Below are 24,796 nucleotides of genomic sequence, written 5' to 3'. Positions count from 1 at the left end.
ACGCCCTTGTTTATCATTGCTTATTCCCTTGCAGTTAAAGTTTTAATCTTTAAAAGATGCGTTTGCACAATCCTTTACAAAAGCATTTTGTCTATAAGTGGAAACAATTAAGGAATTCAAATGTAAGAAATCTGGTCAGATAAGGAGGTCATTGTCTGTCCCTCTTTATGGACTCTGGAGTTGAGATTGGATTACGTAACCTTTTCTTTCTTTTTGCTGGGCAGAAGTCCGTTATTGTTGACAGTTTTCCAGGAAGACTAGAAAACTGGCACAGAAAAATGTGCAAATATTAAATCACACTGAAGATCCTGTTTGGAAGAACTCTTTGATACGTTTAAGTTGTGCTTCTTCCAACAAAACAGACCTTGACATGGACCCCTGGGACTGTAACGGATAAGACATCTTATCATATCTGTTCTCCATGTGACGTAGAGGGTCACAGGGCTTTGACACCTTTGACCCTTCTTTTTCTTTAGAATATTTCCCCTCTATGTTCAGGTATAATATTACACACTATCTCCCCTGGCTGAACATAAGACATTCGAACAACACATTTAATAGAAAGAAATATAAACTTTTAATATATTTGGCTTTTGAATTTACAAAACATACTGACAAATTATTTAATTTACACATGTCGTAGTAGCTTTTGACAAATCCACCTGATGAATGAATGTGCCATCAACTAACACTCACAGTGTTACAGTAACTGAGACCAGGCTTGAGGTAGATGTAATGTTGTAAATAAAGTGAATTCATTGACACTCCTCTCACCTGGACTACAAAATTAGACTTCTTTTAGGAGTCAGTAAGTGTAAATCCTCTCAAAAAGTAGCTGCTCAGGGATTATGCTTGTTTTTGTTGGGTCTCAGGTTGGCTGTGTGCAAAGCACAGGAGCAGTCCTCACGTTTTTTGTACTTTGACGGGGCGACATATGACCACATCCACCGGCCCGGCAGGCAGCTTTCTGATCAGAGACCAGGCGTCCAGGCGTCTCTTCCCCGTCATGCTCACACCTTCGATCTCGAGGACTTCATCGCCAGGAAAGACTTTGTCCACAGGACCTCCTGAAAGACACAAAGGATTTTTTTCATGGGCAGCCATAACAAGTAGAGAGTGCAGAGTGGAGAGCTGAAGTTAATTCAGACTCAGGGTTACATCAATGATGAGTGGCTTCACTTCTCACCTTGAAAGATCTTTTGCACGGTCAGGGGTCTATTCTCCAGACTCGACCCGACACCCCCCTCCAGGCTGAAGCCGAGATCCCTGTCGTTTTTCTCCAAACGCACGCACATTAGTTCACCTACGTCACGTCAAAAAAGTAAAACAGACACATTTTAAGTACCGCGCACACGCGCACGCGCACGCGCACACGCACACGCACACGCACACGCGCACACACACACGCACACACACACACACACACACACACATATATAAAGTTTTAGTTTGTATTGTTGAATTACCCATTAAAAACCCTAATATGAAGAGAATGTTTAAAGTCATGATAATCACCTGGAAACAATGTTATTAAGCCATCATGAGGAAAATTTCATACGATCGTGTTTCTTCACAGAAGAAGCCAATAAAAAAAGCCTCACTTGATATTTTTTATGTCAATGGCCAGTTCAACAAAAGAAACTGGAATTTCAGATGCTTCAGTGTTGGCCACCACAGCATAATCCACAACCAATATATCCTTTGAGGTGACCTCTGACCTGTCTCTCCAGACTGAGCCGGCGTTGTTCCAGCACTTCTTTTCTGTTCTCTGTCCTTTGGGGTGCTAAAAGTGCCTCCCCTCCTCAGGACCACCACACCCATGTTGCGAGTCTTTGCTCTCCTCAGGACCCTCAGGGCCTCCCAGTGGAGGTTGTCGGACAGCGACGAGCCGTTGATGGACAAAACCTGCTGCCCCTCTTTTATGGAGCCTTCCTGGGCTGCCACACCTGAGGGGAACACCTTGTGAACCTGGGAGAGTGCGGCAGGGTGTAAATGACAAGCGTGAGAGTGAAGCATTTGCAAACTAAACGCCAAAGTGTGACTTTTTTTGAGCTCTCGTGTTCTCACAGTAATTGGCTTGTTCTGGTCCACTCCTCCTGCCAAACTGAAGCCCAAGCCCACTCCCACCTCCTTATGGAGAACCACCACTTGAACATCATTGTAGTCCTGTGGAGTGGGGGGGAGAGAAGAAGAAGAAGAAGAAGAAGAATGGGACTGTGATGTTGATATGTTGGTACAACTTCTGCATCCGATCAGAAGCTACATAGAGGATGTGCAAAATAACACAATATATTCTTGTAAGTGACATCGAGAACTTTCCGCTAGGCAAATCATCAAGTGACTTTTGCTTTGCTGCAGTAAAAAAAGAGCAGCAGCAAAATGTCCTGTATCCAGCTGCAGGTACCTGCAGGTTGCCGTCTCCCAGGCTCTTGACGTCGTCCAGCAGCCTGTCCAGCTCCTCGGCTGGCATCACAGAAACGCAGGACAGGACCGACATGTCGGAGCTGAGCGAAGCGGACCGCCGGGTCGCAGCCTGCCAGTTGTCGCTCTCGTCAGACTCGTAGTCAACACCGGCAAAGTTACACAGGTCAGAAAGACTGCAAAGACAAGGGACAAGGGGGCTCACATGAGTTACAAAACATGACAATTTAATAAGCAAATATAAATTGATTGTTACAAAGACTCTCTCACCTGACAGAGAAGCTCTTGTTCTCCGACTGGCTCATGTTACTGGTGATGGTCACCGATGACTCTCCGGAGTCCGAGTCGTAGTTTGAGTCCTCGTCCCTCTGAGTGCTTCCGTCATCGTCGGAATCCTCCTCAGCATCATCCCACATCCTCACCTTTGGTTTAACGCCAGCAACCCAGGCACTCAGGTCCAACATGGACTTTTTCTCGATATTCCTGATGGACGTGTTGGCGTCGGGAGGAGTGACCATGTTGCTGACGGCCCACGTGGTGAGAGGGTGGCATGGGGGCGGGGAATCTGGTTTTTCAGTTTGGGCAGTGGGGAGGGAAGGGGGACTTTCATTTTTGCTTTTCGCATTGAGGGATGCGAATTCGGCAGAGGGCGAGAGAGTCGGGGTATTTGTCGGCGTCTTGTCTTCATCGCCGACGATCAAAGGTGTGGCTTTGTGTAACCCACAGGAAGTGTCACTGGAATTTGACAGTGTTGAGCGCAGAGGTCTTTTGCTTGCGTCTTCTGGACTCAGAGCTTTTGAGAAATCTGCTTCATCTATGTAAAAGCTTCTCTGATGTCCTTGGTCTTTACTATTCAGTGGGAGGTCTAATGTATCCTTTAATCTGGTATATTTGTGTAAATCAAAATCATTACCACGTTCCTTTTCTTTCTGTTCTTTTTCAGCCGAGCCATCTTTTTCTTTTCTCTCCAGTCCAACCTCATCCACAGAGAAAGACCTTCCTGACCCGGCAGTAGTCTTCACACTTGTTGTCTCTGCCACTTTCAACCCCGTCCACATGTCTCTCGATCCTCTTATTGCTCTTTCGGAGCCACTCTTCTTCACTCCATTATGAGCGCAGCTGAGTTGTGTCGGGACAGAAAAGGTCCGTCTGGGCAGCGCTTGACTCTGGGTTCCTTGCGTCAGAGCCTCAAACTGATAGATTTTGTTTTTCACACTGGCTGAGGAGGCGACTGGCAACCGGTCTGGGAATTTCTTCCTCTCAAACATTTTAACTGTGTTTTTTGGCGAGTTCAACTCAAACACATCTTCGTCTTTGCTGTTGCTTCTGAATTCAAATTTATCTGTATTTTCTTCTCCACGGGTCGTGTTCCTCTGCTCCTTCCTTCCTCCAATCACAGAGTTAGGTTCCTCCTTTTCTATGAAAGCGTTTGCCTCCAGCGGTGTTGTAAATCCTTCAGCGGCCCGTGTGGCTCTTATCTGGGATGCAACAGTGAACTTGCTCCTACCTCTGTCTAGAGACCTGGTGCCGATATCCTCAAGCAATCTCCTCGAGTGAAATCCTCTGTCCTCTGAAGTCTTGTCCTGGCTCTCTCTGCGCCACTGTGCCCTTGACACTTCATTACCGGTCTTGATTGCTGGAGGTGTAGGAGAAGTCTTTGGACTTGGAGCGTCTTTTTGTGTCCAGGTGAACCACTTCCTGTTTGGCCCTGGACTTTTATCACCTGATGAGAGGCGCCTGGGGAAGGTCCCCCCCAGTCCTCCCTCAGTGGTTTTATCAACACCAGTTGACCCGTAGAGCTTCTCAATCCGCTCCAGTATACTCTGACCTCCTTTAGGCATAGACGTTGCAGTTGTCCCTCTGAGCTCAGAAGCAGTTCCAGAGTGGGACCTCATCCTGGAGGGGAGGGAATTGCCCCTGCTGGCCCTGTTCAGGGTCATGCTCTCAGGACTCATCTGGTTCCTCTCTTGATCATCTGAGCTTGAATTACTATAGGCTCCAACTGAAGACATCACCCTGACTCGAACACCTTGACCTCCAGTTGTTCTTTCACTCTGGCCTTCTGTGTTTTTTCCGAGGTCCTCTTCTATCCTGAGCAGATCTGCTCTTCCGCTGCGGTCAGGACTTCTCTCCCCTCTTCTCCAGTCTAAACTCCTGCTCCTATTTGGCACGTTTCGTCTTATCCAGTCAGTCCTGCCCCGGTACTCAGGTGCAAGGTTACAGTTGCCGTTCCTGTCAGTGCCAAACTCCTCCCGTGTTTTGTCAGCTGACTGGGTCTGGCTCAGCTTGGCAGACACACCGAGTCCCGATGTTTTATTCTCTTCACCTATAACACCGCCGTAAGAATTAGTAGAGGCATGATCCGACTGTGTGAGACTGGTGCCAGTGTGTGTGCCATACACTTCCTTTTTTCCACTTCCATCACTGCTCTCTCTGACCTCCTCCAAAACATCTCTGGATTTCCGAACGCCATGCCGGCTACTGAGACTGTAGGAGGGAGAGTTAGCTGAGCGTATGGTGAAGAGTGCTCCTGTCCCTTGCTTTTCATAGTTGCTGGCTGGAGTGGGGAGCAAGGACAGGTCCATTTCCTGTACTGTCCTGTCCCAAATCCTCAGAGGAGCACAGGAAGTAGACTGGATACTCAATTCAATCGTCTTTCAGACTGCAACCCTTGTGGTAAACCAGGAAACTAAAAATGTAAAGAATGTCTCTCTCGCTTTAAAAGTAATTCTTACCTTTAAATTTGAATGATTCAGCGAGGCCTGTGTTGATTCTTAGATTAGTGGCATGGAAGAGGTGACTTCTCTGGTTTTCTGCTTGTTTCCCTCAAGCCTACAGTTCCAAAGCTTTAGCAAACAGCTCCTGTTGGCTGCCAAATATAAAATATGACATCCAAGGGTTGAGTCCGGCTGGAATACTGCCACGTGTGGGCTGTGGTCACCTAAGCTCGATCAAAACGGTAACAATCCCAGGGTGCCTGAGGACAGCAAACACAGCAGTGAGCATTGAATGAAGCCAAACAGAACAGAACTCGGATGACAGCGAGCAAAACAAAAACACAACACTTGCTGCATTATGTCACTTTTGCAGAGCGCCCGTGCCCTCCCAGCATTCCCTTCACAGTGAGTCAATGAGCCCGTTGACGGAACCTTGGTGCACTCACATATTTCAAAGACTGTTTACACAAGGAACACACTCATGACTACCTGTCAGCGTCAGCTAAACCTCAAACAAAAACTGGAAAAACTCACCAAACAGCAATCCAGCCAGCAAAACAATGTATTAAAGTGGCACAATCGGTCTCAGGGCGGCCAGCGCGTATCAGTTTCATACTGAATAGAAAAACACTGGGCCACTGCTAAGGCCGTTTCATGCTAAAATGGTCTGATAAGCTGGACAGAGATAAGGGCAAAGTCAATTTAATTTACATACAGGCCACGGGGATAGAAACAGCACTAGCAATGACTGTGACAAGTACTTTAAGATCCATTGGAAACATCAGTGAAACTATTTTCCACAATTACATTCTAGAGCAGAATAGGGTTTTTGTTAAAAGCATTGTTTGAATCTTGCTCAGTGTATTTTTAATACACTGAGCTGCACACGTACCATACAAACAAACACAGGACAGGAGACCTTCGAGTAGCTCTGCCTGTATCTCTGCGACAGTGGTTAGCTTTGAGAGTCTGCGCTACCCCGCAGGTAGGAGCACGAGTGTCGGTTTACAGAAACACCTGTTCTGCTGGGTCACACAGCCTCCCATCTGGGTAACCCAGGAAACACCGTGCCCTCTGCTGTGAGCGACAAACCGGGAGGGGGAGGGAGAGTCCCGCTTGCTTACGAGTGCAAGTCAACCTGATCAAAGCAAGCAACATATGGATCTTACCTGATCGAAGCGTGTTTACGTGTCGCACAGCGCCGTGTTGACACAGATTCATAGTGCGGGCAGAGCGATGACATCAGCTCCTTGCTCCTCTGCCGCCGTCTGTGCCTCTCTCTCTGCCTGCCCTTCGCTCTTTACATCAGCTTTGCATGATGGATTATGTACAGTGGTGACACAAACCCGACACACTGGTTTCTCCTCTCCTCCTCTCTCTCTTTTTCGCTCTCACCCGTCTCTTACTCGCTCCCTCCCTCTTTCTCTCTCCTCCCTCTGCTATTGTTGTCTTCTCCCTCTTTTCCTCATCTCACAGGGTAGCATTCCTGACACTACAATTCAGTGTGTCACCAGCCAAATTGCTCAACAGAGAGTGCACACACACACGCAGGAGAACTCTCAAACTCCACCTGCTGTAAGAATTTCATGGCTCAGGGGAGAGGAGATAAAGTTCAGGTGATGGTATTAAATGGAGAGGCTTATACAATTTGCTCATTCAAGTAAACCTGAGGCTAATACAAACTGAACAGGTTGATTGTATCAAAACGCACAATAAAAAAGTACCTCTAACTGAGACCATGTATTGTAGCTGCATGATGATATGAAGAAAGAGTGCCACTGCACAAAGACTTGTTGAGAAGCAGAGGAACTAAGAAAAAGAGAAATGAAAAAGGAACCAGTTTTTTCTTCAATGAAGAGAAAGTTACTTTTTTTTTTTTTTTTAAACGCTTGTTTTGACAGGGAAGTAAGACAAACGTGTGAGGAGAGGGGAAATGCTGGCGGTTAAAAAGATAGAGAAACAGAAATAAATGTAAAAGTCAAATAAATAAAGGCACACTTACAGTTTTCTCCATGTGCTGCTGCTCTCACATGCACCTGCTACTGTCTTCCGGAGCAAGTGAGGAAATTGTGGTCAGGCAGCAACGCTGCAGTGTCTTTTTGTCTTCTTGTGACTCAAGTTAGAATGCACTGAGTCAAAAAACAAAACAAAACTATCTTCAGCCTTGTCTCAGAAACCCCATGACCCAATCAATGATCAGCCGTGCAAGGGGCTCCGTGGCTTGGAGACAGAGATAACTCTGTGAGTAGGGGTTGAAAATGCTCCAGTGTGACTCCACGGACACCCACCGTTGTTCCTGGCAGAAGAATGGCACTCAGTGTCTGCAGGGTTGATGCAGTGCAAATCAATGTCTTGTTCGCACACGGCACACTGGTTCTTTTGATACCTTCTTTGTTGCTGTGACGTTGCGAGAAACGACACTTTCAAGCCGCTGATCTTTTTTTTTTTGTTGCATCAAAGAGGAACTGAAATGATCATCTGCAGGACATGGTTGGCACAGGAAAACTGCCAGAATGTGTTTTCAAAATAGCAGTTATTGAAAGTTCCAAACTGCGTTCTTTTCACATCTATAATTGTTTTGGTGTTTTTTTTTCTTATCTTTTTTTTTCTTTTTTTAAAGCAACCTTAAATGTATACCCATTCAGAGTAGAACATGTGTCTAGAGTGGTGCAAGTCTTTTACCTGACTGGAGGAGTTTTCTGGAATGTGGTTTGGTGAAATGAGGTCATTATGGACCCTTTTTAGAGGGACCCACTCTAAATGACTCTATCAGAACAACTCTTAGTTCACTGGATTGCAGCCTTGTCAAGTAAGAACCCCCAGCTGAGAGATAGAGAGAAAAAACAGAGCACAAAAAGTTAAAAGAAAGTAATTTTGTTTATAACTTAACAAATAACAGACCCAATTTAAACAACAACAACAACAAAAAAAAAATCCTTTTTATATCTTTATTTTTCAACCTAGCATATGGTGGAGCAGCCACAAAACTGTTGGAGACAACCTGGAGACGGGGCGTACAACCCGTGTTTACTGTTACTGGCAGGAATTCGTTTGGAAGAGAACAAAATCAAGGCGACGGCAAGACGGAACAAACACCTGGCTGGAGGTGTTGTCACTAACCTGGGGTAGGTATCAGTAGGCCATCTGCATCCCTTTATGTCACAAAGGGCCCGATTTGTTAATATCACAATTCTTGAAAAGTCCAGCCAGCAAAATAAGTCGAGGATGAACTTTTGTCAATGATAAACACAAGCGACGTTAGTTACTAGCTTTACTTTAGTTTTGCTGTCCCGTGGTATTCACGCTGCTCTTTAAAACAGCAGATGGCAGAAGAGGTCCGAGAAACATCAGACTTGACGTCACTCCGGTCGGTGCCGGTCACATGACTACCACGGAAGTCAACAATCCGCGCACTCGGTGACGTAACCCGACTTCCGAATGGGGTGTACGCGACTGCAGTTCCTTGTTTTTCTCGGTCAGCTGTCAACAGTTTTAGCTGTGAAGGGCTGCAAAACGATCACTTAAATGAAACCCCGTGTCATTTTGAAGGACGACTTCTGGACCACTTCCGGTTGTTTATTCAGCCTTTCCGTGTGCAGAGTGAGGCGCGCGCGGTTCCGAAATGTGGGGTGGTTTACCAGTGTCAAAAGTTAATGTGGTGCTCGTCATGGCCTACGGAAGCCTGGTAAGTCTCTTGGTCCCGACTAGTTGTTCTTTGGCGTTAATGACAGAAGAGGCTGCGGTGTGAAACCTTATTTTAGAGAGCTGACCGGCCTACAAAAGTTCTCCTTTACATGAAGTGGTCATTACTAATGAGCCCGAACATCAGCACACCGTTGACACGCCCATATACACAAGTTCGGCCTTAAATATGCTTTCAAATCTTTTTTTTTTTTAATGCAATATACTGGTGACACTGCTTGCTATTGTTACAGTTTAAATTCCAACATTAGTTCAATGCTGCCCTTAAAAAACAAACAAACAAAAAAAAACTGAACATTTATATAATTTATTTGTTATGCGTCAAATATTTAGTATGCTAATCTAAAAATAGGAAAATAATGTTAATATACATATTTATGATATACTCTTTGTGGGTATGTGGTTGAATAACCAATACACACACACACACACTTCTGGTAAGTCTCTAACAAACCCAGCAACTGAGCAGAATCTCGACTGTCCTCCAGGTGTTTGTTTTGTTGTTCATGTTCGTCAAAAGACAAGTTGTACGATTTGCCATGAAGTCACGCAGAGGTCCACACGTTCCCCTCGGCCACAACGCTCCGAAGGTAAGAAGTCTCTTACACATTTGTCCGCACGCATGCTCAAAAAGTACAATGTCAAACCATCTCAATTTGATATCACACTTCTGCTGTACTTATCTCGTGCACTGAAGGAACTCAGGCAAGAAATAGAAGCCAAACTGAGCCACGTCCAGAAAATCCACTTTGAGCCTCGTCTGCTTTCCCCAGACGATGACCGACTGAAACACACAGAGCATTCTGGTGAGAGTGCACACACACAGGCATACAGGAACTCAGTGTGTCGTGTCGTTTGCAGGCCAATTAAAAGTCTGTATTTATGTGTGTGCAGGTTCTTACGACTACCTGTACAGGATGAGAGCGCTGGATGCCATCAGAGCCGCTGGTGAGCCCTGCCATCGCTGATCTTCAACTTCGATCTTTTACTTCTTGTGATGGAATTTTTCTAAAAAAAAAAATCTTCTGCCGGTAGATTTACCTTTCCATGAACTGGGCGGGACGTCTGCCGCTGTAACAGGTAAAAGACTGAGGACCTGGCTCCTGCAGCTGCGAAATTCAGACTGCATGTTCGGAGACAGCCCGAGCTCCGTCATTGACACAGTGCTGGACGGGTACAACAAAGCTCGGCATGGAGCAGAGGTCAGTGTCTCCTCAACTGTGCATCTCCTCACAGCAACATAGTTTTGTTGTCCAGTTGGTTCCTTTTTCTCTGATTGTACAAAGCGCTTTGAGATGTTTTTGGATGTGATTTAGCGCTGTACAAATAAAGGTTGATTGATTGATTGAGTGATTGATTGTTTTGTTTTTTAAGTCGGGTCTTCAGGCTCAGTATACGCAAACCATGAACGACACATGTTTAATCCAACGTTGCTCATAAAGTTGGAGTAAAATATATTTTTTACCTGTCTTTCATAGTATCCAACACATTTAATGCAAGAATCACATTCACCTGGGTAATTGGTGCACATAATGTAATCAGTGCACCTGGGCATATGTGATGACTAAGGCAATGCATGAAGGAACTTTCATCTTTCTGTCCCTAGGCTTTCGGTGAGGCAGAGTTTTTAAAGTACCAGAATGCTCTTGCTGAACTGGCCACAGTGTGAGTGAACCTCTCCCGACATTTCCTCACAGCTTTCCCGATTACACTAATCCCATCACGGAATGTTAATTATGCGCCGCTGCCTCTGTTGTTTCCCCTTGTTGTTCCCAGCGTCCGTTCTCTCGGCAGAGGCTCTCCCAGCCAGCAGCAGCAGCAGCAGCACCAGTCTGCAGCCAAAGACCTGACCAGCAGCGAGGAGGCGGCCAGCTGCTGCTCCTCGCCAACTCAGAGCACCTACCTCACGTCTGCAGCGCAGCAGCGCAGCAAGCGGCCCAGACACTTCCTGGAGCTGAAGAACTTTAAAGATAATTACAACACTCTGGACAGCTCGTTTTAATATTGTTAACACTTGTCGGCTCTAATCAATGCTTGTCCATATCTTAAACAAAAAGGTCGCGTGTTTGATGGACCCTGCTTTGTTTCAAGTGCCTGTAGATGGCAGCGGTTACTCTAGAGAGAAAGGATAACGAAACCCGCCTCACGTATTACCACTTATATATTGCCTGGTTTACAATAAACTGCATATTTAACTAGAGATACAGTCCCCTTACTGCGAGTGTATCTTGTGCTTCACATTTATCTTGTATTATTGCATGTATTATGCAATGATCAGTATGATCAGTGTAGAAATGTGACAACTGGAAGTGTGCTTGATTTGACCAAAACTAAACCAGCCGTTTAGAGAGCTATGCAGTGGAAAGGACAATCAGTATTTATTGCACAGTTTTAAGGCCTTTGCAGACATTACCTTTAACCAAGTGTATTTAAAATCTGAATTATCTAACAATGTTCAAAGAGAAAATCAGTGTTAATGATTGCCCCACATTGTTTATGCCACTTAATGTAGATGCTTTGATCTGTCATTGAATTTTGTCAAGTTTTAAGACTCTGTTATGTGTTTCTCAGAAGCCATATATGTTTTGTTTTTGAGGATGATTGAGTCCTATTTTTTTTTTTTTTACTGAATCAGGTATTTAAGTGCAATACACTTTTTTTGTCTTTGAATCGGTGAATGTGAAGTATTGCCATTTTTCACTTGTTTGCCTTGTTACAAATTGTCAATTATTCTATTGAAAAGTTATTTTTTGTTTTCAGAATTCAGGAATGTTTAGTTGTGTGAATAATGTTTTTGTGGTGCTTCTTACTGTAACAGTTGCCTTTCAAATAAAACCTGGAACCAGTTGATGTATTTATTGCATGTTTTTTAAATAGCCAGCAGTGGTTTAAAAACGTCCACCAGAGGGCACCACTTCCACAGTAATGTGCTTGTCAGTGTATAAGACGAGTTTCAGTCAGCAGATCAAGGTTGTGTCAGATCAGATTCTTCAATGGAACATTATGTTTGTAAATCAGATTAGGCCACTTTCATGTGTTCTATATGTATTCTAAGAAATGCAGTGTCGGTCTTAACAAGTAGGTCCATATTAGAATTAATTTTCACTTTCACATCTGAAACTCTAGAAAGGACCGATTTGAGCTTCTTTTAGGTGTAAACATACTATATGTACTAACTGACATTTCAATGTACCATGTGTGTCTTCTTTAGAGTCACATGATTGATTTGACTTGTGTGTTGAAGTGACCCACAGACCTACTTTAGACTTATCTAGCACCAGGTACAGAACCACAGGACACTCCCTCAGCATGGTGCCAAGATTCTGGCACCATGGATGAAAAGAAAGCCAGATCAAGAGCTATTCGCACAATCTCTCAGTCGCTTTTATTTGATATAAATACATAAAAACAAGGTGTTAGAAATTCAATAATCAACTTTTTATAGTCTGTACGAAACAAGATGACACAATCACAAAGAACTGAAATGCTTTTCACGAACTGTTTATAAGAATGATGTTTGTAGTGTACAAAAATAATAATAATAATAGTAATAATAATAACCTTCGTTACCGCAGCCGTCATTTCAACAAGTGCTTCATTTGGGCCGCACAACCATGTATTTCTTTTCACCGCTCGCTGTCGACTTCCCACAAGCTTGAGTCATATTTACATTTTGCTTACATCACCGTCACGGTGATGCAGAGTCATTAAGGGGCCTGTCATCACCGAATGAGGATCACCAGGTTAATTATTTTTACATTAAACACTCTGCTCTGTTAGTTTGCTACAGGCTTCCTGCACTTTGCTCCTCGTTTCCCCAGAAACGGCAGCGTCATAAACTCAAACATAAGGAAGCGAAAAACATTTTCTAATAAAAGGAGGCAGGGCAAGAGTTACTGGCATACAGTGACATGCAGTACAACATGTAAAACTTAGAAAAAATACAACACATGGGTCAGTAAACCTACTGCAACTACATTGAAGATGATGTAGACTCCTGCATTTTCTACATCTACAGAAGCAGCACAACCAGTGCCATACCATCAGTTTCCTTGGAGTGTGTGTAAGCGCACGTGTGCGTGTGTGGCTAGTGTGTGTCAGTGGAAGTGTTTATGTGGTTGCAGTCCAGCAGGCTTGCTTCTGACACTCTTAAGTAACGCTGTTGCCACACAGTGTGTTGCCGGTTAGTTTCAGATTGCGTTGGAAGGACGGACAGACGGGACGGCTCTCTGGTCCTTCAGAACCATCTTCCCTCTACACGTTTGCTTCATGACCTGATCTCGATGACTTTGATGAAGGGGAGGGGCTTGTTGGATGACGTGGTTGGCTTGATGGGTTTGCTGCAGGGTGAGAGGAAAAGAAATCAGCTGTTTCTACAGTGAAGCAGCATGTGGAAAAAAAAAGATGCGATTAGAGGGAGTATTTTAGTGGAAATGTGCCTTTGTGCACGAGGTGAGAGTTAACCCGACGTTGGTTTATAAAATTAGACGACCTGAAACGTCATCGACCAGTTTCCCCAATAACAAGTGACAGGAAAAGTGCTGCAAACTTCAGTTTACCTGTAGACAATCTGAGGGTTGCGCTCCGTTGAAAGGTAGGAGGAGGAGCTTGACCTTTGCCCTCCCAGGCAGTAGTCAATCTGGTCGTGCATCTCACGGTTCTGCACACATAAGTGGTCCAAAGTCAGGAAACTAATCAAACTCGGCTACCAAGCATTCTGCTTGACTCTAAAGCAACACGCTGAGTAATTGAACCAGGTTTGCTGTCTATGAATAGTTTGTTTGTGAATAGAAATTTAAGAAAGTAAGCATTTTTACAGAAGTGTGCAAACACAGGGTGAAATCTGTTGTTTTCTGCAGATCTACAGGATTTAAAAAAAAATATATATAGATCTAAAGACATCTTAAAGGGTTGCCTAAGAATGCTTCGGTACATTACGGGACCTTTAATGAAGGTCACCGAAAAACACCATCATTGCATAATCGGCCCCAGTCGAGATCAAAGAACCTCGCCGCACTCTTCACCGCCGCTGAGGCGCGACCTTTCGCTCAGAGTTTGAAACAGCAAACAGCCCGCAGTACTCGCCTCGGCCTCCAGGAACGCCACCCTCTCCTCCAGCTCTTTGATCACGCGGTCTCTCTCCTGGATCACCATGCGAGAGTTCTGGAGCTGCAGAACACCAAGTCAGAGCGTGTGGGTGAGTCCCGGCCCAACATATGATGCCGTGGAGGTGAAGAAGTTGTTTTGCATGTGCGCCCCCACCTGTTCAATCATGTGTCGGACTTTCCTCTGCTGGCTCTTCAGCATGTCGTCCAGGTGGTGGATCTTCTCCTTGAGAACGGCCAGTTCCTTCTCCAACTGCCTGGCCCTGCGTGTCCCAACACAGAGTTATTTTATAACAGACTGACTGATGGAGGAATTCATCCTTAGCAGCCTAGAAACAAATGTGAAGCAATTCATTGTTGCTTTTATTACTCTGTTCATTGATTCATTCATCTTCTATACCCGCTTATTCCTATTCAGGGTCACGGGGGTCTGCTGGAGCCTATCCCAGCTGTCATAGGGCGAAGGCAGGGTGACACCCTGGACAGGCCGCCAGTTCATCGCAGGGCCACACAGACACAGACACAGACAACCATTCACACTCACATGCACGCCTACGGACAATTTAGAGTGTTGACCTCACATGCATGTTTTTTTGGACTGTGGGAGGAAGCCGGAGAACCCGGAGAGAACCCACGCAGACACAGGGAGAACATGCAAACTCCACACAGAAAGGTCCCAGGCCCGGGCCCCGGAATCAAACCCACGACCTTCTTGCTGTGAGGCAGCAGCGCTAACCACTGCGCCACCGTGTCGCCCTTATTACTCTGTTTCATTACTTATTTTTAGCGTCTATTTAGTGTCTTCTACTGCACCGATGGTTTGCACGTAATATCGTTGTCAACCTTGACAATGACAATAAAGTTTCTATTCTATCCTCTGTTCTAATGTGTGTTGGTCTGTGCACCGACCTCTCGTATCCACTCTGGCTGTCCTCCCTCGCGGAGCGCAGGCTGTGCAGCTCCTCCTCGTGGCTGCGGATGGTCTCCCGCAGGCCGGAGCTCTCCTGTTCCATCCCTCCCAGCAGCCTGTGCAGCTCCTCGACGCGCTGGCCCCGCCTCTCGCTGCTTTCCTCGGCGCTCCGTAGCTTCTCCCCTTGCTCGTCCAGCTGCACCCTCAGACTGCTGCTTTCGGCCTGGGAGGGAGAACGAAGGGGTAAAACACGAAGGAACGCTTGGTTTTTTCTTGGTTTCGGGGGCCATATACGGACCGTTTATCTTTTTAATCCGGCCCGCCGAACTTGAAGAAGTGATACTAATAGTAAGTAAGTCATATAATAGCTGTATTCCATCCATTATTTCTGTGTTTTAAGAGTCATCTCAACAATGAGATAACTACTGTGGGGCTTTTTAAACAGATATTTTGTTGTAATGCTTTAGTTCATTTTCAATGGACGTTAAAGCACATATTTCTACATATCTTATGATACTATTTTTTCCTCCTATGAGGTGGGTCACCAAAACACTCCATCCATCTGCTCCCCTCTGTCACATTTTAGAACCCACTGTGGACCAGCAGTCAGGGAGTTTGCCCACCCCTGAATTAGACGGAATGTTTGACAGTGCAAGAGGTGCAACGTGACCTATAGCAGGGCATGTTGACATGTTCTGGTTACCTGCAGTCTGTCTTTCTCCTCTTTGTGTTTGGCTTCCGCCTCCTCCAGCTGCGCAAAATAGCGCTTGGTGGCCTGCCTGAGCTCGGTCCTCTCGGCCTCTCCATCGACTTCCTGACAGAGAAAGGGCGAAGCGTTTGATTAGCGTCTGTTTGGCGACAGCCTCGGAGCAGCTAGAACCCTCAATAACCCTCAGTTATTGAGGGTCAAGGTCACGTAATCTGATTAAGAGTGTGTGACTTCACTTTTTAGGGGTTTTTCAGCTCTTAAGTCGTATTCTAGGGAGGAACCACAGCATCCAGATGTGCGAAGCTGATAGAGTCGGCGCTGCTGCCAAGCCAACGTTCGGGGAACTGACTTGGAAGGGTGGACTGTTTCAACAGCTTGGCATGTTTGTGTTATATAATTTAAAAATAATAAAGTAAAGTGATTTTTTCCCTTCAGTCCCATAAAGAACCCACTTCAGCTCAACTTTACAGACGTTTTCTTGCTTTGAATTGACGAATCTGATCTGTCCAGTACAAATACTTGGACAATGACATCATTTAAACGTGTGTTTTTCGTTGGCTCCAGGCTCAATGGGTTCGGCTGTTGCTGAAAAGGCCTGTGAGCGCGAGCGACACCTCTGCGTGACTCACAATTAGGAGCCGTAATTGGCGCAAAAGCATCTTCAGCCAAACAGAGCGGCTCCCTGCCACCGCTGTTGTCATCTTGTTGTCGTGTTGTGTGTGTAGAGACGTCACGGAGCGGCTCAAAGGCGGCAACAAAACTATTAAAGGGGAAGCATCTGTGGAATGCCGGGAACAATGAGGACAGCCGGAGTGCGACACAGGCAGGGAGGGGAACAGTGTGTGCTGCAACGACATTCTCACACGTTCTTCAATACGCCCTGAGGAGCTATAACTCACCCTAACGTTTGTTGTGGTTTTCCTATAGCGCTCCATTCGTCTACATAGAATTGTAAAACTGTGCCCATAAGAACGTAGCTGCTTTTCAAAAACACACTGTGACCTTCGCATTCGATACGCCCTCTTCGCCACCAGTCTCCTCACCTGCCCGCTGGCTTTGACTCCTTCTTTGGGCGCGGACGGGGTGCTCTTTCTGAAGGGAACACTGACTTTCCATCCATTCACCTGCAGAGACAGATCGGGAAAAAGAGAGAGAGGATGTTCGCATGGGGAAGAGTCAGCTGAAGAGGGCAAAGGAAATTCCATTCCAAGTGCAACAGGACGGAAGGTCAACAGCGGCGAAGCGAGGGGCCGCAGCCGAACAACTTTAAAATAGACGCACCTTGTTTTTGGAGGCCATCTGCTGTCTCAGCGTCTTCAGGCAGTATCTCACCTGGGCGGAACACAAGGAACATTGTCAAAAATGAACAGTTCATCGACTGGAGGAGAGCGAGTTTGGAAGAGATGCATTTGGAATTTACATAACCCAACTGATTGTTATATAACGGAGCGCCGGCAGACGCTGCGCAGTACTGACCTCCTCTATCTGCGAAACCTCATCCGACAGCATCTTGAGGCTCTGCTGCTGCTTCTGCTGCGTTTGCTTGTGTGCCTCGAGGTACACCTGGAGCGGGAAGGGAGGCCGGGGTGTCAGGCGGCAAACACGCGGCGTTTTATCGCACGCCAGAATCAAAGGAATGAGGCTGTAGTGCCACACCCACCTTGATAACCTCCACCTGCTCCTCTTTGGTCTTGGCCGGTTGAGGGATCACAGACGACCTGCCGCAGGGAGGCTGCACCAGCGCGACCGCCCGTCCAACTGGCTGCGGATCAGAGGAGCCAGTTAACAATGTGTTTGTGAATAAGAGGATGGCTGCGATACATCTGTAAACACTGAGGAACATTATTGAGGTTACTGCACTCCTCTGCATTTGGAGGGCTGATTTAATATCATCGTTTTGTACCTATGACGGTAAAACTCGGCAGGAATGTCTGGCGCAACCACAAACTGCACACATCAAAGAATAAAAATGTCGATCTCGGGCTCGGGAACACGCTATTCATTTCGCGCGCCCTCTAATTGGGATGCACAATCCGCAATTCAGCCGTAATTACTCTTAAACATGTGTTGCATCTCTGGAAGCTGGTCAACAACACGAAGCGGGACAGGCAGAAGACCGTCGCCTGGGAAGTTATGCAACTCGGCTCCTCTGGTGGCCACATTTCTCTCCGTAACCCCCCCGACGCTCCATCTGCTAGAAACAATGCTCGCCCTTAACAAGTTTGGAGCGCTTGCTCTTGCCAGTGCCGGAGTGAAGGAGGAGCGCACGGCAGCCCTGAGAGGTTTACGAGCATTCGACTGGAACGCGGCGTGAAAAATGCCTTGCATGCTACCGAGGGGGAAAGTCTGATGGATGGCTGTGCAGATTAGTTGTGATTAGCGATATGAAGCATCCATCTCCAAATATGGCTGCCAGGAGAAACATCTTTACCTCTAAAGGAGAAACTGAGCAGAGAGCAAATTCCTCTGATCTTCCAAGTCGGGACCAGTCCAATTTAGGAAACCAGCAGAGGAAATGAAAAATTGTAAGATAACCAAAACATGAGACTTTCCCCTCCTTGTGCAATCCCTATTTAGAGCTCATTGAGGCTTTTAACATTGATAAAGGCGTGCAAATGTTAATGACAATGTCCTGGTATATGTTTTCAACCAAGGCAGACAGTAGAAATTCAAAAGTTTTCTGTCCGATTCAACTTTCTACGGTTCTTCTGACTCTCGACCTCCTTCGTCCTGCCCACATGCTGAAATGCCGACTAGTTCTGAGGAAACTCCTACCTTGTCCCGGTGATGCTCCCAGCCGTGCGGTCCCACGCTGTGGTCCTGCAGTGTGAGCCGCAGCCGCCTGCGCCCGTCCTGGAAGACACAAGGGCAATGAATGAAGAACAATTCCGCTGCAAGTCCGTCCGTGAGACAAGAGAGGACCGTTGTGTGTGACGGGGAGGCAGATTGGGGAAACTATTTTGAGAGCGCAGAGGGGCGAGACAAGAAGAGGTGGAGGAGGAGAGACTGACTCATACAGAGTGGGGCTGTGAGGGGGTGCAAAAGTTTTTTTGAACGGGCGTCACACAAGGCGGATTGTTCTGTTTAAAATGTGTGCTGCGGACGTCAGAGCGACTCCGGCTGGGAAACTCTCCAGGCGCTCTCAGCCAATGGGAGGCGCAGGGCGGATTTCTGGGAAAAGTGGGAAGAAAACGTAAAGTCAAGTCGGACGGACCGTTGCCGTGGCGACCAAGCCTCGCAGCCGCCAGAAACGGCCCCGGCGGGAGGGGAAGGTAGACACAACAATGCACCAGGGGGGCCAGAAACATCCTCAGATAAGGTCAAAGATAACGCGACAAGCCAAGCGCGCACACACACACACACACACACACACACACACACACACACACACACACACACACACACACACACACGTACAGATGCACACTTTCAGTTTTTATTCCAGTTATTCCAGTCCAGTCCAAAAACGAAAGAAAACAGAACAAAAAGAGTGTGGGACATGAGTGGGCGTGAGCCGTCCAGCGCAGGGAAACCCCTTGCAAGCAATTCTCAGTCAGTGTGTATGTGTAAATGAAGGAATGCGGATGTGGGTGAGGAGGGGAATGGGTCGAGTCCATTATATAACTTCTTCACTTGTTATCCTGCTGTTTACATTCATGTCTACAGCTCTGACACACACACACACACACACACACACACACACACACACACACACACACACACACACACACACACACACACACAGAGGGGGAGCCAAGCTCACGCACAGGCTTCTTCAGGCTCCAACGCTATAAACACATATAAAAGCACACACACACGGAACCCATGACACAGAAGCGATTGTTGCTACTCTCCCTGATGAGCGAACTGGGCAGCAACACTTTTACGGGATCCAATCTGGTGCGCAGCAGAGCAGGCTGGGACACTCCGGGGAGCAAGAGCTGCTCACACCTACTCAATTACACCGCATGGTTATATAATAAACCTCTCAAATGAAACTCAGGTTTCTAGTCAACATGAGCAACAAGTTATTTACACTGTCTTTATGTTCATCCATGAGGCAGAACTGGCCTTCTGCTTCTATTGACTGTCACTGAAAGTGAACTCAAGAGATGAAATTTGCTTATTCACCATGAGGCGGAACCATGAGTAAGCTATTCAATACTCACATCAGGTGAATTTCATTTTGTTAAGTCAAAATTCCATTCAATGTTATTATCATCAAAACATGACAATGAATCCCTTACTATATCTTAAATTGTATATACTAGTTTTTCACTGGTTTCTTTTTTTCCTTGACCAAAAGATTAATCATTTTGATATTTTACACTTTGAATCCAAAGAACCTGATCGTAAATTCCTGCCTTATCTCATAAGTCCTTTCTGGCAGTACCAACGTCTATCAAATAATTTGTTCCCATCTCATGCCTTTGAAGCCTGATGCTGATAAAAGGCATTTGATTGCTTTGTTGTGTAATGTGGCAATTCAAAAAAAAAAAACAAGTTTAGCAGGAAAGCCACAGGTGTTTCCATGGAAATTTTATTTTATGGGGGAGAAGGAAGAGGAGTGGGAGTGAGGCAGGAAGAAACCAGGCAGAGGGGACGACACAAAGCAAAACTCGAGAAAATGAAACTCTGGCTCAACCTGGCCCCTGTCTCGGATTACACACACCTCAACAATTAGAGGGCAGAAGGAAGAAAAGTAGGTGGAGGAACAACGGGATGGTTGGTGGAGAAGGAATCCATTGTGGTGCCACTTCCCCAGGCCCTGCTGCTGCTGGAGCAGCAAACAAAGACGCAGCTAATCCTCGCTGTGGCACTGTTCTCTGTTTACACTCTCTGATCGCTTCCTCTTTATATCACACACACACACACACACACACACACATGGAAATGCCTCATATTCAGCCCTCAGAGACAACCTGTAATACTAGACTTCCCAGGAGCAGAGACAAAGGGACCAGTTAAATCTGCTCACGGCCAACACGGAATGTCCACATACGCACACACACACACACACACACACACACACTTTATACCATGGACGAAACCTGAAACGAAGCCCTCATAAAGGCCGTGTGGCTCCACCAGGCCAGAGGCCTACAAGGTCTGAGGTGGCTTTAGTTCTTTGGTTCTGGACTTTGGCATTTTGAGGCCTGTAAACGACGGGAGTGAAGTCGCCCGCAGAGCAACTATCAGCGCACTGTGGAATGTTGCTGATGCACCCGAGAGAACAACAAGTTGTTCACGTCTTTATTATCTGATAAAATGAATTGTAATCCCAGACTGGAATGCTGCTTGTGGCCATAAATACTTTCAAAAAATGCTGCTTGAGAGACTCCAGGTGGACGAGCTGCAACTCCAGCCAAACATTCCTCAAGTTTAAATCTGTTTTGTGTTCTCCAGTGCGTGCGTGTGTCTCCATCAGCCATTAAATCACCCAATCCTTCTCTGGCTCTGCCTCAGTGCACCTGCTTCACAGGTGCTCAACTACATTTTAAAGCCCGACTACCCGAGGCAACAGGTGGTAGCTGCCTGGAGCCAGTGGATGAGCTGCAGGTGCTGATTCCAGGCCTGGAATAATGAATTATGAAGGTGCTCTGAATGTTCTAAAAGCAGAGGACTAACAGAGCAAGTTTTTTGGTTGTTTTTTTTTCCGAATCACAAACTATGGTGAGCAAGACTTTGTCTTGTACACCATGTACAAAGTTGAACACACAGATGCCTTTGGGCAACATCTAGACACAGAAAAGAGGTTCCACACGCAGTTTAAGGGTGGTGAAAAAATAATCTTGAGATGAGAAGCTCAACATAAAGGCTCATTCACTTGAAACTGGGAGAACGTGCGAGGAAGCCAAATGATAATCCCCAAATGACGGGGGAATAAATCACTGGATTAATCTTTCATCAAACACATTTCAAACATTCCGTTTGAAGAGCGCTGCCACTGACAAGCTTGACTCTCACAAAGCCAGAGTCAAGAGACTGAGCGAGGTGAAAGCTGTAGTTCAAGGTTATGTACACTGGAGGAAGAGAAGCGCAGCGGCATGAAGTGTTGGTCGAGGGTTTGCTCGTGTTTGAGTATCGTGCAGGACACTGACAGGTGCATGCGGATGCCACGAGCGGCTCGTCCCGTAAAAGGTTATGCGGTTAAGGAGCGAAGGATTCCGGGACCTTTCTGTGTGGAGTTTGCATGTTCTCGCCGTGTGCATGGCTTCTCTCTGGGTTCTCCAGCTCCACTTGTCCAGGGTGTCACTGTAGGAGCCATTTTGTATTGATCTGTATTTATTTTTTTATTCATTTATTTTCCATTGAAGTCAAGTCATCACGTTTATGACCCCTGCTGGCAGTTTTTGGTATCACATGAAAGGTTCTAAAGCCTGCGCAAACTTGATGGCAGACAAAGGCCAGGTGGGATTTTGTTGAAGAAGTGAATATTTGGAGTATTGGAGACGCCAGCAGGGAAAAGGTTTTCGATTTGTATTGATTTTTGAGTCCCTCTTTGAATCGGTTTAGATTATTCTATCATCTGTTGTATTCTTTTTGGCATTTTGTGCCTTTTTTGGAATCAGTAGACATACAAATAAGGCCTTTTTCTCTCTCGACATCTTGACTCTTAAGTTTGTTTTTTGCTTTTTCTACAAATGGACATATTGAAACCACCTTGGCGTCCGAAGTAAGAGCCTTAAAATAAGGCATTACAGTCACCCTGCCTTCCCCCCATGACAGCTGGGAGAGGCTCCAGACTCAGGAAGTGAAGCGTCTGGTGGGATAAACCCGAAGAAGTGGAGGAGGAGGAAGAAGAGGACGAGGAGGAGGCGCTGCGTCAGCGCTGTGTCTGTTTGACTTGACAAGTCTGAATCCGTGTGAGTGTCGGTAACAGTTAAGAGGCCTGAACGTGTCTTAAAGTTTCCTCATCCTATTCTCTGTCTGGGGGGCAAAAACACACTGAAGACCCAACAACAGGGCGCCAGTGACGCTGCTCCGGCAGGAATGTCCATTCACCATCCTCGCTGACGACACAATGCTATTTTTCTCCTCCTCGCGCAGCCGTTTAACAATGTTGCATGTGGACGTGAAATACGTGGAAGAGGTATTTGTTGCCATGAGTGGTGAGTCACCGTATCAGACGAACACAGTCGTCAGCTGGGACGCTATTTTCACCCTTTTGTCTCACAATGATGAGAATTTGTCACTTCTTTACCACAAATCGGTAAAGGTGAGGCTTTGGTGGCTTGCGACTGCGAACTGAACCAATACTGACACTGACACTGCGCTTCATGGCACATTACTGTGCCACTGCAAATACTCCGTTTATTATGTGTGTGTGGACTTGACCTTTGCATGCTGAGACCTAGTACTTCTCCTGTTATATAACAGATATCAATTGTCTCTACACAATCAGCAGTTGTCTAGATTATCTTTTCCGATCCTGTGCCAGTTATGTCCACATTCAGTGGTCTCCCACTAATGGCAACCCACTTCCCGGAGGAACAAAAACCACCACCTCAATCCAGCTCAGTGGTGCTGCCAATGATGAGCAGCAATAAGGGGAAAGTGTCATGTTGCTTTGCAGCCTCGTAAAGCTCGCAGGGGGTTAACAGTCGGTTCATTCAGGCGATGTCAATGATTAAACAGCAAGCAGCCTCTGACACCGCCATAAAAAGTCATTCGCTCATCACAAGCTCGCCCGTGGGCCACCGGGCAACCCGGCTCCCACAGGGTCAGCGGCAGCAGCAGTGGGTTGTAATCCCTGGCTGAGAGAGAACTCCCGGTGCACAGGTGGCGGTGCAAAGCTGCTCCGGGCCGCTCTGAGCCGCTGAACTCACTGACTGTCACAACTGCAAATGTAAGACCCAGAATGATGCCAGCAGAAGGCACCTGTGACAGGCACAGCTGTTGGCCGGACTAACTCGGTGTGTGTGTGTGTGTGTGTGTGTGTGTGTGTGTGTGTGTGTGTGTGTGTGTGTGTTCTAATGCTTCTAATGAAGAACTTTCTCGTCCAGGGGTGGGCAAACCTTTTGACTGGTGGGCCACAGGTGACAGAGGGGGTCGGAGCAGGAGCAGAACATGTGTGTGTGTTTGAAAGCCCACGATATTTAGCTCTTTCTTGAAAGGACTCACTGAAAAACGGATGAACTCCAGCTATTTTATGACTTGCTTGCTATTTTAATATAATTTCTTCAAGTTTGGCGGGCCGGATTAAAAACTTAACGGGACCGTGGTTTGCTCCTTGTCTGTTCGGGACGCTTTTCATTGCAAATTGAAATTAGCAATGTGCGCACAGGTGGCAGTCAAAGTACAACAGCGGCACGTTGATTTTCAGCGCAGTCTTTTATGGCGAGAACGAGCAGTAGTTGGTCGGTAGTATTTAGGAAAAGAGTGATGAAGTGAAGGAAAGTCTGTCGCCGTTGCAAAATTGCAAAAGGAAAAAAAAACAAACAAAAACGAATGTAATCGAGACGCGTCGATTAAAACATCAAATAAACAAGAACAAATGCACAACAGGGAAGATTTGCGGGTAGGGTTGCCACCTCCTAGATGTCTCAAGTCTGTCGAGCGGGGGAACGGAGAGGCGTCCCCGAAAGATACGGGACAAAGTGAAGTGCGTCCCGTATCAGTTCATTGCGGGACAGGTGTTTTAGTTGCCAAATATGAGACAATCGCGTATTTTACGGGAGTAGACCACAGACGGCAATCAAATGAGGTTTTCTCATTTTCCCTAATAAAAAAAAAAAAAAAACGGGACAAATTGTGTCCCGGGAGAGATTTTATTTTTCCCGGGACAGGTGGTGGGGGAAAAAAAAAGAGAACAATTCTGGGAAAAACGGGACGGGTGGCAACCCTATTTGCGGGAGACAACTCACATGTTCTTGATTCTTCAAGTCCTCGAATGTACACAAACTCCTCGTCACTCCGCTCATCTTCGCCGAGTTGTAATGTCGTTTCCTCACAATGAATGAATAAAAAGATGACTCTCTCAAGAGCAAGCCACAGGTCGTCCTCTTCTCAGAGCTGCCGACAGGTCTTTGGCGGAGCGCTCTTTCTGTGCAGTTGCTGACGTCATCGGGGGCGTGGCGTTTCTTTTTTACCATATATGGGGACTATATTGACACCGAGAAGGATGCTGCAGGAACATCACAAGGGTGTCACCAGATCCAGAAAAGCAGGACCATAAACTAAAAGTTATCATGACAGGTCTGTCACTGCTCGACCCTAACCATGAATTATT

The 24,796-nt window shown here is 46.3% G+C and overlaps 3 protein-coding genes across 6 annotated transcripts; 1 reads left to right on the top strand and 2 right to left on the bottom strand.

Moving 5' to 3' along the window:
- Positions 1–201: 201 nt before the first annotated feature.
- LOC142879586 (uncharacterized) lies at positions 202–8,424 on the bottom strand. Of its 3 annotated transcripts, XM_076012974.1 has the most exons (10): positions 8,259–8,424; positions 7,821–7,961; positions 7,427–7,535; positions 7,141–7,267; positions 2,692–5,398; positions 2,405–2,597; positions 2,068–2,166; positions 1,719–1,968; positions 1,187–1,303; positions 202–1,067 (listed from the first exon to the last, which is right to left on the bottom strand). In XM_076012974.1, the coding sequence occupies exons 5-10, from the start codon at positions 5,004–5,006 to the stop codon at positions 904–906; spliced, it is 3,138 nt and encodes a 1,045-aa protein (XP_075869089.1). In that variant the 5' UTR covers positions 5,007–5,398; positions 7,141–7,267; positions 7,427–7,535; positions 7,821–7,961; positions 8,259–8,424; the 3' UTR covers positions 202–903. The 3 variants fall into 3 exon arrangements, with proteins under 3 accessions (XP_075869089.1, XP_075869088.1, XP_075869087.1); XM_076012973.1 differs by having other exon boundaries at positions 7,141–7,535; XM_076012972.1 differs by lacking the exons at positions 7,141–7,267; positions 7,427–7,535; positions 7,821–7,961; positions 8,259–8,424 and adding an exon at positions 6,308–7,056.
- A 124-nt stretch (positions 8,425–8,548) lies between these two features.
- Positions 8,549–11,692, top strand: ltap1 (lipid transport auxiliary protein 1). The gene is made up of 7 exons (XM_076012977.1): positions 8,549–8,823; positions 9,329–9,430; positions 9,538–9,646; positions 9,735–9,788; positions 9,876–10,042; positions 10,447–10,505; positions 10,617–11,692. The coding sequence occupies exons 1-7, from the start codon at positions 8,761–8,763 to the stop codon at positions 10,840–10,842; spliced, it is 780 nt and encodes a 259-aa protein (XP_075869092.1). The 5' UTR covers positions 8,549–8,760; the 3' UTR covers positions 10,843–11,692.
- Positions 11,693–12,206: 514 nt separating this feature from the next.
- Positions 12,207–24,603, bottom strand: tuft1a (tuftelin 1a). 2 transcript variants are annotated; one of them, XM_076012976.1, is made up of 12 exons: positions 24,432–24,603; positions 18,340–18,417; positions 17,225–17,326; positions 17,041–17,127; positions 16,846–16,896; positions 16,608–16,688; positions 15,559–15,669; positions 14,855–15,078; positions 14,103–14,208; positions 13,926–14,009; positions 13,400–13,500; positions 12,207–13,213 (listed from the first exon to the last, which is right to left on the bottom strand). In XM_076012976.1, exons 1-12 carry the CDS (start codon positions 24,486–24,488, stop codon positions 13,204–13,206), a joined length of 1,092 nt encoding a protein of 363 aa, XP_075869091.1. In that variant the 5' UTR covers positions 24,489–24,603; the 3' UTR covers positions 12,207–13,203. The 2 variants fall into 2 exon arrangements, with proteins under 2 accessions (XP_075869091.1, XP_075869090.1); XM_076012975.1 differs by having other exon boundaries at positions 12,207–13,180.
- Between the last annotated feature and the right edge of the window lie 193 nt (positions 24,604–24,796).

Source organism: Nelusetta ayraudi, unplaced genomic scaffold (assembly GCF_046127955.1).
Source record: "Nelusetta ayraudi isolate G7.1 ecotype Tasmania unplaced genomic scaffold, CSIRO-AGI_Nayr_v1 ptg000136l, whole genome shotgun sequence".
In the NCBI taxonomy this organism is placed as follows: Eukaryota; Metazoa; Chordata; class Actinopteri; order Tetraodontiformes; family Monacanthidae; genus Nelusetta; species Nelusetta ayraudi.
The sequence above is the reverse complement of the archived record's forward strand: the minus strand, read 5'-3'. Positions and strand labels throughout refer to the sequence as shown.

Bases quoted from the DNA above. Each gene is read 5' to 3' on its own strand.
- tuft1a (XM_076012975.1), bottom strand. From the start codon at position 24,488: ATGAGCGGAGTGACGAGGAGTTTGTGTACATTCGAGGACTTGAAGAAT. The intron at 17,128-17,224 runs GTGGGTGTGGCA...TTCCCGCTCCAG, and splicing joins AGCAGGTGGAGGTTATCAAG to GTGTACCTCGAGGCACACAA. The intron at 14,010-14,102 runs GTGGGGGCGCAC...GGTGTTCTGCAG, and splicing joins TCCGACACATGATTGAACAG to CTCCAGAACTCTCGCATGGT.
- ltap1 (XM_076012977.1), top strand. From the start codon at position 8,761: ATGTGGGGTGGTTTACCAGTGTCAAAAGTTAATGTGGTGCTCGTCATG. The intron at 9,647-9,734 runs GTGAGAGTGCAC...ATGTGTGTGCAG, and splicing joins GAAACACACAGAGCATTCTG to GTTCTTACGACTACCTGTAC. The intron at 10,043-10,446 runs GTCAGTGTCTCC...TTCTGTCCCTAG, and splicing joins AAGCTCGGCATGGAGCAGAG to GCTTTCGGTGAGGCAGAGTT.
- LOC142879586 (XM_076012973.1), bottom strand. From the start codon at position 5,006: ATGGACCTGTCCTTGCTCCCCACTCCAGCCAGCAACTATGAAAAGCAA. The intron at 1,969-2,067 runs GTGAGAACACGA...GCACTCTCCCAG, and splicing joins ACCAGAACAAGCCAATTACT to GTTCACAAGGTGTTCCCCTC. The intron at 1,068-1,186 runs GTGAGAAGTGAA...TGTGTCTTTCAG, and splicing joins CGTGCAAAAGATCTTTCAAG to GAGGTCCTGTGGACAAAGTC.